Below are 15,205 nucleotides of genomic sequence, written 5' to 3'. Positions count from 1 at the left end.
GAAGTCAATAACTTTTGTGATGTTTCTCTTTTGGGTAATTCTAAGTAATCAAAATTGGCCTTTGTCCAGGGATGTGACACCTCGGCCTACAGGGCTTTACCCAAGGAAGTCCACAAAGACATTGTGGCAGCAGAAGGGGAGGGTAAATGCTTTTACATTTTGGTGCAGAGGCTGCTGAATTCAAACATTGCAAAGAGAGCATGGAAGATGACTGCTATCGTGCAAGGCTAGTCACCATCGACGCACCAGTCCAAGATGTCTGCATGTGCAGGCTTCTGCAGAGAAGGGATCCATGTGCTCCGCAACCACTGGACTCAGTGTGTCATGATGCCCGCTTTGGCTCACACATGTGAACAGGTTTGGACATGAGTTTAAAGTCATACTGACTAGCATACTAAAGTTGTCCATCAAAGTTGCACTGTTTCATTGTGTTGGCACAAATTCCCCAAAGCAACTTATACCTGCATGTAATATAAAGTGTTGGCCTCTTTTCTCTCTTTTTGGCAAGATGAAGTGCCTTCATTGGAAACTCTTAATTATTTATGACAAAATAGCCATTTAATATATTAGTGATTAGATAAGTTTTTCCCATCACCTTTGATAATCAGTAAGGTCATAGTCATGTATGATATAGGATAGGACTGTAAAAGCCTGCTGTAAAATACTTAATAGTCTGTGATATGTTCTCCATTAGATACGTGAGAGAAAGACTCCATTTAATAAAGTTTATACAACATATCTTAAGCACAAATACGTTTCTGCAGTTACAAGGGATTTGAAATTTAACACCAATGAGAGATACAATGTTTGGTAATATAATGAAATTGTGATTTATGGATATTAGATTGCCATGTTAATAACCCTTAACAAAAGACTGTTCATATAACCCATGTAGCTTTTATCTAGTCACAAACAGATAGCAGTCATAACTTGATACTTTGTACGGTAATATAATCCGGCCCAGAGGATGGTATAATCAGGCATATGAGGTCAGCCTATCATTTGATGCTTTGCCTGAAATGGAAACATTATTCATCAGCATTCCCACATTTTCAGCAGCATTTATTACACCAGAGGTCAGGAGTCTGGGCCTTAACTGGACTGTGGGTCGGGTTGGTTTGAGGACATTTTAAATATGCAGGAAAAAAAAAAGGAATAGCTTCAGATACCAGTCTGAAGGACTCAGTTTTTATATGTACTTTATATGGGTTTTTATGTTGTGTGCGGATGTGAGTGTGTGCAGTGAGTGTTTTTTTATGTGGAATGTTGTTGTGCACCAGTCGTAGTATTGATACAATGACAATGAGGATTCTATTCTATTTAGCCACCCTGCAAAAGACAATGTAATGCATTTCAGCATGTAATGTAAACTTGGTTGATACCCAATCACATGAATTCACAAGAGTCAAAAGTTACTGTTGATATATAACATTAAAATTCCTAAATGCAGGTTTCTATTCCCTTTTGCCACTGATCTAGTAGTTTGAATAATGTGAGGTTTTGGTAGATGAGTTCTCTCCTGAGAACACAGATATGAAACCAGAGTCAAACATTTTTGTAAGCATGCACAGGCTCTCTTTCTCTCTCTCACTCTCTTATTCACACACACACAGACACACACACAGGCCTAAACTGACAAGAATAACAATGCAGTCCACTGAGTCAAAATGGACAAGAGCATGCCACAGGACAGAACAACTGACCTGCCCCATTGCGCCTCTCTACCCTTTGCTGTAAAGGAACTATTCTTGTTGTCTCTTTTCATAAACAAATGTAAATGAGGCGAAAACCCGTGGGCGATTCTGTCAGACCTCTGTAGTTAAGCTGATTTGATTTCACATATTAGTGGTAACACATATTTATATATATATATATATATTTATATGTTTCCATTTTTAGTGATAAAGAATATCAGGAGCACACCGATAGTGCAAAAACTCAGATTTGGTGACAATATAAAATCTAATTTACACAACATAAAACTACTGTGTAGGTCCAGTCATGAAAAAGCTCTAGTGTATTATATAGTGGATGCCAAAAGGTATGCCTCAAACAATTATTGCAAGAAATCACTAGAGTTTTTTGAAGGATGTATTCCCACCTTTCCCATCAATTTATACACTTTTTTTTAATACAGATTGGTTTTACACTGCAGTTGGGAGCAGTTACGCAAACAGATCATACAATACTGTGGTGGTGATTTTCTGACGATGCAATGTTAGTTTTAGCAGATATGAGTCCTTCCATTCATGATGGATATTAGAGCATGATACATCTCAGTCTATTTCCCGTGTGCCAGGAGAGGGTTTTTCTGTGATTACTGGTGTGTGGTGTAGGAATGCAAAAGTGTTTGTTGCACGGTTCATTTTGCCATGTAATCTGTTAACATGGCAAAGAGTGGTAAACTAATTAGTTTAGGTTATAAGAACATTATAAGAACAGCTTGTCCTCTGGATGGTCGTGGGGGTGCTGGAGCCTATCCCAGCTGTCATCGGGTGAGAGGCGGGGTACACACTGGACAGGTCTATCGCAGGGCCAATACGGAGAGGCAGACAGCCATTCACACTCACATGCACACCTACGGCCAATTTAGAATCACCAGTTAACCTAACAAGCATGTCTTCGGAAGCCGGAGTACCCGGAGAGAACCCATGTAGACACAGGGAGAACTGCACACAGAAAGGCCCCAGTTGGCCAGTGTATTCGAACCCAGAATATTCTTGCTGTGAGCCATCAGTGCTAACCTCCACACCACTGTGCCGCCCTAAATTCCCATCATATAGAGTATAATAAAGGCTGTTGTTCTCCTGCTGTCTGTGTCTCCTATTGTGGTATCTAGTCTAATATCTGCTTTTGGTTTCTTTTGTATCCATTGTCATACCCACGTTTTCCTCTGATTGGTCTAATGGACCGCAGGGGAATTCAACACTTCCTGGTTGAGCATGGGTGGGTGTTCAGGGTTGCAAGGTTCAACGTCGTTCCAAATGAGTTGATTAATGACAGCCGTCACAACTGAGACCAGGAGATAATGAGGAGGACAAGAGGGAGGAACAGGGGAGGAGAAGAGGAGGGGAAAGAGGGGAGCTGGGAGGAGGAGAGCTGAGATTGGATGATTATTACTTAGCACGGTAAACAGTGAGACGACAGTACAATAAGATGAGGCTTTAGGGTAGAAGCAGAGCAGGAGTGGAGAGGAGGCACAAAGCTAATTAGTCTCCAACAGAAGTGTGTGAATGAGAGGAGGAGACAGACACACGTAGGGCTGGTTAACACACAAAGACAGGGCTGGTGATGGGGCAGCAGAGGAGTGGCTGCACAGAGTAGTTAAACATCTGTTGCTCTGTGGGACACCCAGACTGCTCTGCCAGAAGAAATTCCCAAAATAATCATCTCTGAAGTATGCTCTTTAACACAAAATATAAAGGCTGCAGGAACTAGTATAAGTCTAATACAGAATGATTATTTTGTTACAGTGTCCTGGATATATTTAATAACTGTCTAACCAGCGAATCAATGAAATAAATTTTTGAAAATTAGTGTACATTTGGTTAAAGTACCAACTGATCACATTGTTAAAGTACTTATGAAGTCATAACCCTTCTTGCCACACTGTGGCCAGTCAATGTCAATCACCTGTGCATTAAAAGAGAAAACAGTTCAGGCAGTTCATTGATATTATAGTTAAAATAAAAACCGATGTTGGTTTAACAACAGATGTTAAGTTATTTAGGACCTTTAAGGTCCACATGACCAACGCTGCACTGATTCAGCAGAAGAGTAGTTTGAATCAAAAGAACCAAGAAAAACAAGCTGATGGTCAAGGTACAACTGAATCTCGTCACGCTCTATGTCGCTTTATAAAAGAAACTGGCTTTCATGGAAGCTTAAAAAAAGCCCCTCTGAAGCCTGTATGTTGGTTACTCTATCAATATGATGGCCCAAAAACATACATTTGAAGCATTGTGCTAATCTTGATCCAACTGAACATCTGTGGAAAGGGTTGAGAACTGGAGCGGTCATTAATAAGAGTGCTCTAAACCTTCACTGCAGAGGTCTAATCAAGAGCTACAGTAAGCACTTGATTAAATGATCGTATAAAAGGTTTGTGAAGAAAATTTTACTTTAAGAGTCCCATTATTCTTTTGTCTGTTCAATTGTTGCATCACTGGAAAATAACATGTTACTCTGAAAATCCAAAGCAATTTGTGTGATGCAGATGTATAAATGGACACCAGCAATTTGTCAGTGTGTCAAAGTTTAAGTGCTACATGAAAGCTTGAGGGATCACCATCTGTAATCATCCTGTGGTGAACGCAGACGTCCAGATTTTACATAAAGTTTGAGATAATTCAGCCTGGACCATAGTAGCAGATCAACAGATTGACAATGACAATGTGTATCCAACTCCAGGCAATGAAGAAACTCAAGATAGGATCAGCAATCACATCATCAGTCATGCAACTCAGCCCTTCTCTGTCTTTGTTATCTCGGGTGTTTTAACATGAATATGAACAGAGGCAGACATCTCTCCTTTTCTCATCATCTGCTTTTCCTCCTCCTCTGTGTCTGCTGGTATATGTATCACTCTGTGACCAGTTCTCCATCTTTTCAGTGTGGAGACAGTTCAATTAGCCTCGCGGTCCACAGACACTCCCACCAATCTATGTCTGCGGGGTTTTTAATCAGACTGGTTGCATGCACGTGTTTGTGCGCGGGGAAGGTTTGGGTCAGGTGATGAAGGGAAACACATAATTCTTTATCATCACCTCTCCTGACACTGTCACATCAGCTCTCCTCAAAGGTCGGCTCCCTTCTCGGTTGGCAAATTCAGATGAAACATATCCTTACTGCTCAGTGAGGAAGATTTAATGAAAAAGCCAGAAGGAGAGGCTTGTAACTCCGGGGATGAATTTAGGTTGGTCGGGGTGGGGCTGTATATAGCTTAAAAGCAATTTGGATAAAAGAGATGATGCAGGTTTCCCATCCTTTCTTTATACCGATGACAAATAGCAGCTACAACTACAGGATTTCCATGGACTTGCTGCGTTAAAAGACATATCCTGCTTTGCATAAGAGAAACCCACATGCAAATAAACCTTTGTAATACAGTTCAACGGATGTGTGTGCATTGTGCCTGTACACAGCACGCACCAGTATTTAAGTGTTCGTCATGCCTCTGTTGTCAGGCTACCCAGGGGTTAAGAAGGGAATTAGCTTTGCTTTAAGTGTTCATTTCAACACAAGCAGAACTGACGGGCTTAGAGGAAGGGAGGGGCTGTCACTGCTTGATGTATGTCACACCACACTGAAGATGAGATTTCATTTCCCTAATTCACCCCTCGGCCTATACATTGCTCCTTCTCTCGTTACTGTTTGCTCCACCTTCTGCTCAACCTTTACCATTTTTCAAATGTCTGCCCTGCTCTTGCTTCCCTCTTGGTCCCCTCTGCAGATGTTGCTTGTCTAATGACGGTCAGGGCAGTTTAATTAGTTACAGTAATACACAATGAAAAACAGCTGTTGAACTGATCAGCCTCATTAGGGGCCATATGAACTAATTGATGAGTAATCATTGTCTCCACCGTTTTCACTCTAACCAGCCTCTGGACCAGCCAGCGAAGTTTGCTGTGATTTCACATCATGTCCATGGAGGTCCAGTAAAGTGGACTGTTCCTGCCACAACCATACAGTGAAGAAGAAGAGGTGAGTGGAAAGCGGTAGTAATGAGAAGCTTATGGTAAGATGATCAACTGGCAACATTATATTGCTCATGGTATTACAGGTCTAAAAAAAATTTTTGTGTGCATAGAGGCAGTCATTCTTGTGCACATGCCTGTCAGTTCCTCCTGTGTAATGTCTGTAAATGAGCACCTAATGATGTGTGTGCAGCTATTTGCTTATCCATATCAGTTCCCCAGCTGCCTGTGTTCCCAGGTAGCCTAAGTACATGCAGATCACTCCAATACACGGATACACACAGAGACTTGATGACCTTTGTTGGCACAGTGAGCATGGAGATAGCGGTGCTTTACTTTTTGTCTTTACGAGACCGAAATGAGCAAAAGGAGCGAGCCCTTGGTCACTTTAGTGGTTGCAAGAATAGTGATGCTAGTTAGTTATTCAAGCACCTAAGATATTCCAGAAGTAATTGGACGGAATATTATGATATTTTGCACAGTCACAAACTAAATTCATGGTGCTAGGAAGATTAATTCTTCTGGCTTTGGTAATCTACAGTACTTTAATTTAGCGTAACTATCTGGTGAACTCTTTCTTTTTCCAATCAATTTTAGTATCTATGCGTCTTCAATATGAATATGACATTTGATACAATTCTCACCTCCCTCCAGATGCAAATTAATGTCAATGGTGATGCTTTTCTTGTTCACGTAGCACCATCATCAGGTCTAAAATAACCTAATAATAATAATAAAAGCATTCCCATCTGTGTCTACATTTACATGGACAACATTTCATCACGTTGACTGAAATCATTCCACTCAAGGAGGAAAAACTTGCATGGTTCTTAATTGCTAATATTTTCCTATCGAACATTTAATCAAAGGGTTTACTAATGTGTGCATGCAAATTGAGCCAGTTAGCTGTTAGCATGCTAACAGGCTAAACTAAGAGGGTGAATCTGTTATGTAGCACAACTGCTTTGTTAGCATTTTAGCATGTTGTTTTGGAATTTAGCAAAGATGGATTCTTGTTCCATAATTAATGTAACCTTCACATAACATTTAAATCACATTATTCAAGTTAACTTCCAAGGCAATCATAGAATTTTATCAAACATATATGTAAAATAGTTGTATGTTTGTTGGGTGACATTTAAGGCTCATGCATATTCTGATTTTGTAAATGTAGGTATAGGACCTGTACAAAGTGATTACTTCTTGCTTCACCCATGTCCAGCTATCCACAGATGGTGCAGCAGAAGCCTGCAATTCCCCTCGATCCTTAACTCCCCTCCTCCCTCCTTTCTTGTCTATTGACGTGATAATGGCTACAAATTGATGAAGCCATTGAGTGTGCTGGTGACACAAGGGTGACTGAGGACACAAACTCTCCACCACCCAGTAACACTCATTAATCAGATCTCTTCCAGCCCCTGTCCCTCCCTCCAGACTGCCTGACACACTGCCAGAGGCAGAAATGTAATACTCTGTGCCAGTCCCTGTCTGTGGGTGTCCCTCGCTGTCTGCATTAAGTCCAACTCATTTTGTGTGTCCTCATGTTGAGGGACTGTGTGTAGTCTTCACGCAAGCATCAGTCACTGCAGTGCAGGTTTGTTACAAAGGGACTTTACTTGAAAAGAAAAAAACTTCAAATCATATTGCTGCTCTTAGGGAAGCAGCAGAGAATATGATGTCACCAGTGATAATGGGTCATTTAGAAAAAAATAAATAAAAATGACAAGCAAGATGTTATGTTTACCTGTATATGATCATTAAAAAAAAAAAAAAAGTGGTACAAAGAAACAGCAAAACTGTAAGCCACAGAAGCGAATGACCTCCAAATTAAATCTACATGAAAGGTAAAGAAATTAAATTTCTTTGGGTGACAGATCGTCTGTTTCTGCTGTGATGGTTGCTTTCATTTAAATCACAGCATAGATTTATGCCAAAGTAAATCAGCGGACGAGAGACCAATGTGTCGACATCTACATCCTAAACCGCCTCACTCGATAATGAAATCAGCCTTGAAGCTGTGACAGCTCAATATGGTCAATATGGTTAACTAACTTCCAGCACACATAGAACAATGTATCTGCCTTAAAAAAATAACTAAATTCTGAGCTGTTAATCATAATAGAAAGATACATAATTAACTATAAATGTTAGTCAGTCCCTGATCTTTGCAGAAGACACTATTGTCTTCTGTTATTGAACTACTGTTGGCACAGTGCCACAAAAGGACAACAAACAGCGAGCACTGTACCACACCCGAGACCGCAGTCAGAGAAATGTCTCTGATGTGTTTTTAGACAAGTGTTTCTAGGCTAACAATATGCTAATTCAGTTAAAACAGTCAAGGCACAATATGCAATATCTCTTGGTCCAATACTACAGCAGGAAAATGACTGCTTATAAAGATTTCATTATGCAAGCCTGAGTTAATGCCTCAAAAAAAAAAGAAAGAAAAAAGAAAGGTTAGAGGAAGGAGAAAGGGAGGAGGGCCGTTGCATGTTAAATTTAGAGATTTATTAGTTCACACTGAACTTTGATCTTATTGACTCTCAGGGGCAGTAAATCCGGGTCTTGGAAAAGCCCATGTTAATAGTCCAGGGGCATAAAAATGGTAGCTTCCTGGGTTTTATTTTATGTGGTTTATTTTGGGGCTACTTGGTGACTATGCTGATCAAATTAGTCGCTATCTGTTGTTATGTGTTTGCGCTATTGCACCTAGGAGGAAGTGATATGATCCTACTTGAAAAAGGAGCCCATTGCTTTTGTTTGCAGAGAAGCTTGTCAAACACCATCGGCCATCATATACGCCTCTTTTCGGAGTGTAAAATGCACTAAAATGTACCGTGCAGGAAATGGTAAACAATTCATCTATCTAATGTATCTGTTCTTTACTCTCTGAGATAATGTGACATCACCAGCAAACATAATAACCATACTGAAAGTTATACCTTGACGATTCATTTTCAAAGGACTGTCAAAAGGCCAAAAATGACGTTCTGTCAGACCAGGACCTCTTTGGCAAATGTGCATCATCCCTTACACATAAGCCCTAGTCTGTTTTTTTATATATTTTCCTCAAAAAATATCCCCTGAAATGAACAGCTGTTTACCTTTGGCACCAGAGATACAATGCCTGGCCAAAAAAAAAGTCACCACCCAAAAAAAAGTCACACACTATATTCGTTGGACCGCTTTTACCTTTGATTACAGCACACATTCACTGTCGCATGGTTTCGATAAGCTTCTACAGTGTCACAAGATTTATTTCCATCCAGTGTTTCGTTGGACTCTGTGGTGGTCAATCCGTGTGTGAAAATTATGTCTCACGCTCCCTGAACCCCTCTTTCACAATTCGAGCCCTATGAATCCTGGCATTGTCATCTTGGAATATGCCCGTGCCATCAGGGAAGAAAAAATCTATTGATGGAATAACCTGGTCATTCAGTATATTCAGGTAGTCAGCTGACCTCATTCTTCGAGCACATAATGTTGCTGAACCTAGACCTGAGCAACTGCAGCAACCCCAGATCATAGCACTGCCCCATCAGATGACATGACCTTCTTCCATTGCTCCAGAGTCCAATCTTTATGCTCCCTAGCAAACTGAAGCCTTTTTTAGAGGTTAGCCTCACTGATTAGTAGTTTTCTTAAGGCTATACAGCTGTTCAGCCCCAATCCCTTGAGTTCCCTTCGCATTGCACGTGCTCTTACTATCACTATCAAACATAGCTCTGAGTTCTACTGTTGTTTTTCTTTGATTTCATTTCACCAAACGTTTAAGTGATCAGCGATCATGATCAATCAGGATTTTTTTCTAAGCACATTTCTTTCTCAAAGACGATGGTTCCCCACTATCCTTCCAGTTTTTAATAATGCGTTGCACAGTTCTTAACCCAATTTTAATAGTTTCTGCAATCTCCTTAGATGTTTTCTCTGCTTGATGCATACCAATGATTTGACCCTTCTCAAACAGACTAACATCTTTTCCAAGACCACAGGATGTGTCTTTAGACGTGGTTGTTTAAGAAATGATGCAGTAATTATTCAATAGGAGGCTTGTACCTATTTGCTTAGTTAAATCCAGGTGGCAACTTTTGTTTTGGCCAGGCAGTCTATTTAACATGGGTGGAATACTGAAAAGTCTAGAGAAAGTTTATATTTTCACTTCCACCTAGCCAAAATTATAAATTATACAGCAAATATCGGTATAATAATGTGTCAGTAGTGACACTGATTTAAAGCAATTGCTTCTGAAAACTGCCTTTAAAGTCCTAGTAGAACTATTTCTGCGAATGTGCCAGGCTCAGCAAACTTTGAGTAGTAGCACTCGTTGAGTTTCTGTAACATGAAATCTGGTCCCAGTTCAGAAACCTCCAGGGTAGAACATTTTACCTAGTTCAGGCTAACATGCATTTAGCAAGAATCTGTGACCCTCATTTGGCTAGTTTTGCTCTTTGAGTGCGTCATTGTTGTTTTAACATCCATTTTTAATCATTGCATCATGAAGGATGAAATGTGATAGTTACAGCTGATAAAGATTTCTTAGTAACCTGCATGTCCGTATCCAGCCTGCACACTCACTTCTGGATAAAGTGGTGATCCATAAGGAAAGTTAATGTTGGCTTCAGAAATTGGATTTGACTGGCCCCTAGTGTCTGTACTGCACAGCTGCACAAATGTGTTTCCCATATTCTGGTTGGTTAGGGGGCAGAAGTGCCAGCTGCATCAAGCGCTGTTTGAATTCAGAGGCACAAGACCTCAACATTAGATAGAGGAAAACATCACAAGATCCAAAATGATTTATCCACAGATGGTATGTGCAGGACTTTACAAGCTCTGTTTCTTTCTGCTTGTGTGTGTCTGAATTGGGGTATAAGGTGAAATCGACCACACTTTGAAGAAATCTATACTACAAAGGCGCAGGAAAAGGGCACAAGCCATTATCTGGAGTATCCACATTCCTCCAGGCCCCCCCTTTATCTTGACTCCTTCCATCAAGTAAACACTGAAACAGGACTTTCATCCCCAGACAATGACGTTCAGGCTATACAACCAAGCCTGCTCCCAATAGACTCACATGCGTAGAACTACTGTTGAATTTAATTTGATATTTAATGTTTACCTTTCTTTCTCCTGTGTGCATTGTCCTTAAGCCATATGCTGCTGCAACACTGCACATTTTCCCACAGCGGGGTAAATTAAAGATTATCTTATCTTATAACTCAATAATTCATTCCCAAACTTGAATCAATATCTAATAAAATGACGGAGGATGGCATTTTAAATCCAAAAAATGGAGGGTTAGCTTCACTGTGACAGTTTAATATTCTGCAATACACTTTTGTTAAAGTGTTGTTGACTTATGTGCACTGTCCTTAAACTGTATGCTGCTGCAACACTGCAAATGTACCCACTGTAGGGTGAATAAATAAAGGATTATTTTATCTTATCTTATCTCATCTTATCTCATCTTATTTCATCTTATCTCATCTTATCTTATCTTATCTTATCTTATCTCATCTTATCTTATGGTTGCTGTGTGCAAGTTGTAGAGTGGGAGAGAGACTTCACTTGTGACTAACCAATGACCATTTTCAAGGATGATTTCACAAAGAACAAAAGAGGATTCATTATGTGCGTGTGTGTGTCGGAAACAGGTGTGTGAAAACACAGGCAACAGAACGAGGAGGTGTTGATGAATCTGACAGTGCATGTTTGTGCTATGTAAGAGTCTTAGCACAGACAGAAACATAATGGGACTCCAGACAGACCAGAGAAGGGGGGTGCGATCATCTTTTTTTGTCAAGTAAATTTCATACTTGCACTAAGTATCTTTGCTTTGCAGGCTTAGTTGCCAGTCGCCAACATTTTGAGCAGGATGCCCCCCCCCATGTCATCCATTTATTCACTGGCTCCACCTTCTGCCTGGTCAATGTATGAGAATTGATTGAGATGCATCCATTTCAAATTTCAGCAGCAAAATTTAATACTATCAGTATTATTTCAGTTTTCATTCATTAATTCACTCAATATTTAAAAGAAGCATTATAGAATTTTTCTTTTTTTTTTTTTTAAATGATCAGTGTCAGGTTTAGTCAGCAGTCCATGTATGCGTTATTAAAATTAAATGTATGTGTTTTCTTTGATATCATGTCTAACAAAATTGCACCATGGGACAGCAACACAAAAATGGCAACGTCCATGTGGTTCAAAGAGAACTAAACATAAGCTAAAAGTACACAACTTCATCATAAATTACTACTCAAAGGTTGTAATACATTTTTTTAATGTCTGATAATTCATTGGGGTTTAAGTAAAAAGCCCTCACATCTCTTCCTCCTCCAATGTCTTTGTCTCCTGTGCCGTTGTGTCACCTGAAATCCACAGGATGTCGCCAGAGGACATCTAATCTCACAAATAATTTGCTCCCACTCTCCCGATAGTATCTCATTATGTCATGACAACGTCTTACAAACACAAAATTGAAGTAGCTGGCATAATTTTAAAAAATAATAAATGCAATTTAGTGTTTGTCGTTATCAGGTACATGATGCAAAATGTATTACACTCCATATTTCTCTGTGAATTCTCTGTTATAACCAAATGGGCCTCGCGTCTCCAGAGCCTACTCTGTGAAACAGTCTTCTTGTTGTGCTGGCTTCATCTCCATCACCGTTTGAAACCCACAGACTTTTCCAGGAGATGGGCCTGAGCACTGTCCGGTTCCTTTGCAATCCCGCCGAGGGTGAAATCTCCACTGGGAGGCCGAGGCTCCGCCTTCCTTTCCCAGCCTGCAGAGTGGTGGGAACCGGGTACTGGGCAGCCCAAAATGGTATGCTATTTTTACCACTCTGTGTTCAATCTGAGGGCTGCTCCCTGGAGACCTGTTGCCGGCAGTTCTCCCAAAGCCGCGGAATTTAACCCTAGGACAGCTCTCTCCAGATGTGATGGAAAACATCTGGCCAGCTGCTCGACTACAAGGCTTGGCCGTCCAGCCCCAATGCTACTAACCCCTAAAAGATGCTGCTGATAAACAACAAACAAGGCCCCTTTGAAGGAATGTGAGATTTAATAGTGTGTTGTACTAATGACTGATTTTAACTGCTTCCACAATGTAGGGAACTTGAAGACTGTTCAGTAACAGAAACCCAGTAAAGCATGCCTTGAATTATTGTGCACCCTTCGTTATTTAGGGTCATGTGCATTTGTGTTGATTTGCAGAAAAGTGAGACTGCAAAGAATGTCACACAAGCCCAGGATAACAACATTTATTTATTTATTACTGATTTTTGTTTAATTTAAAAAAAGATTACTTGTAAATGACACAAAGTTCTACTGAAACACGTCCATGTTCCGTCTCTTAGCACAGGCTCACATTAGGCACACAAGAATGCAGACATCGTTTTGCAGCTCTAGCCACTGTTCAAATACAAAACAGAGAGAAGAGAGAGAAAGTGGGGAGGAACAGGTTACCGTAGCAAAACTGCACACAAACAGTGCAGCCCTGGAAGAAAATACATCAAAAGTGGCACTCGGCTCGATCGTTCCCATGCGGAGGACAACAACTGATCAAATCCCTGTGTTGCGTGTGACATTAAAAAAAAGTTACGAATCAACTTACAAACCGAGATACCCAAGATTGCAAAACATGATTACACCAAGTTTGGTTATTCCCTCACACAGTCACCAAGAGTACAAAATCCTCTATCAGTATACCCAAATACATAACATTATAGTCAACATGCCGGAAAATATCGCACTTTTTGCTCTTTTGATACTCAAATGTGTCTTGTTTCTGTAAATATATCAACACCGAATGATTTCTGCAAAGTTGTTAAAGTTAAAAACTAGTCAGGTTCTTCGCGTACGCTTCATATTTGGTCTTTCCCCTTGAAAAATACAAGTTGGATCAGAGTGCACTACAATAACTGAAGCTGCAGTGGCAAAAAAGACGGCTATTTTACAAACACAGCAATTAAAATGAGGATACTAAACGACCCTTTGTCCGTGCCGGGGCTACAGCCTATACAGCCTATGTACAGCTTATGGCACAAGGGAGGGGAGCCACTATGGATTCGCACTACTGTTTTTGAAGGAAAGAGAGAACCTTTTACTTATTGCACACAAAATATCACTTAATAGGGTTTCACTTTGTGCCAAGGAAAGCTTTGAATCTGGTGAAGATTTTATGGAATTGGGTACCTTAGTTTCCTGTGATTGGGTCATTTCACTACGACTGCCATGTCAGTCCTATGTAATTGTTTGTTTGTTTTTTTTGTTTAAATCCATACAATACAAGGCATTCTATTATATGGATTTAGATTGCAAAGACTCTCCGGAAATGGAATAATGCTTGGAAATCATAAGAAACTACTATGTAAAGAAAGTGGCAACTGATCACGTGCAGCGGTGTCGAGACAAATTGCCTCCACAGGTTGATATAGTCCCTATATCCCAAAGTCTTTTTGGCATTGATATTAACAACAACGGTAAATGAACGGGATCAATCCCCTGTATGGTTCTGTATTTTGTACACCGACACATGACAAGTCACGGGACCTGTTCTATGGCACATAGGAATGGAGACAATGGAGAATGGTTTTACAAGAATCTAGGAAATTACATTTGACTTCTCAACCGCCTGCTGTGCTTTCATTCTGAGAAGAAAAAAAAAAAAAAGAACAGTATAGAGAAAATAATATAACATACAATCAAATTCATTTTCAGGTCATCCTCTTTTTGTTACACAGAGGTGAAAGCAAGTGCAGTGTTCAAGTTTGTCAGAGAGCAAAATCGGACACAAGGTTCACCTCAAAGTTTAAGCCATCTCCTTAAAAAGTCAGATCTCCTAAACAGCAAATGAGTCTAGACCAGTTGTCACCGCAGTTCTTACAGCGATGCTCTCTTTAAAGACTGATTTTTACCACATAGGCACAACAATCATCGTAATCATCACCAGGGGTACACACAAGTCTCTTGTGCACCAACTCTTCAACTCTTTACCGAAGGTTTACAGAACACCGGTAAAACATTTGACCAAATTTCTGTGGCATGCAACCCAGGTGATTTGGGCTTTCTCTGCCAAAAAAAAGTGGCACGTGATTACAGCTATAATGGTGCCATGGTAAATCTGATAAGAAGAGATTGGAGGAAAAAAACATAACAAGCCAAATTACTGCACATTTTCCACAGTTCAGAGTTTTGGAGTGGGTGGTGGTTTGGTGTTTTATTTATTTATTTTTTTAAGTCACCCACACACTGAGCATCGGTGAACAGCAGTGAAGGCAGAGAGGGGGCACTGCTCTATGGCTTCGTGGGCACCGACACCTCCAGCAGCCGGTTGTTCTTGCGCTTGCAGGACGCGCTGTTGCCGTTCCTCGGGCTCCCCTGGATGAACTTCACGCAGACTTTGTCCTGCTTAAACTGCACCAGGAACCTGCCACGCAGAGAGACCATTAGACACGTCATAGAACATCATGCAGGTAGGAAGGCTTTGACCGGAGTAAGCCAAT

General features: G+C 40.4%; 1 protein-coding gene across 3 annotated transcripts in view; it reads right to left on the bottom strand.

The window, feature by feature from the left end:
• Positions 1-12,881: 12,881 nt before the first annotated feature.
• The window catches only part of myo1b (myosin IB), a 58,995-nt gene continuing 56,671 nt past the window's right edge, over positions 12,882-15,205 (bottom strand). For all 3 annotated transcript variants that reach the window (XM_084544654.1, XM_084544655.1, XM_084544656.1), the window contains one exon: positions 12,882-15,129. In XM_084544654.1, coding sequence (XP_084400780.1) covers positions 14,997-15,129 — 133 coding nt within the window. In that variant the 3' untranslated portion in view covers positions 12,882-14,996. The remainder of the gene's footprint in view (positions 15,130-15,205) is intronic.

This window comes from Chelon labrosus (assembly GCF_963514085.1).
Source record: "Chelon labrosus genome assembly, chromosome: 5".
Lineage (NCBI taxonomy): Eukaryota > Metazoa > Chordata > Actinopteri > Mugiliformes > Mugilidae > Chelon > Chelon labrosus.
Note: the sequence above shows the minus strand (reverse complement) of the source record. Positions and strands in the feature narration are given on the sequence as shown.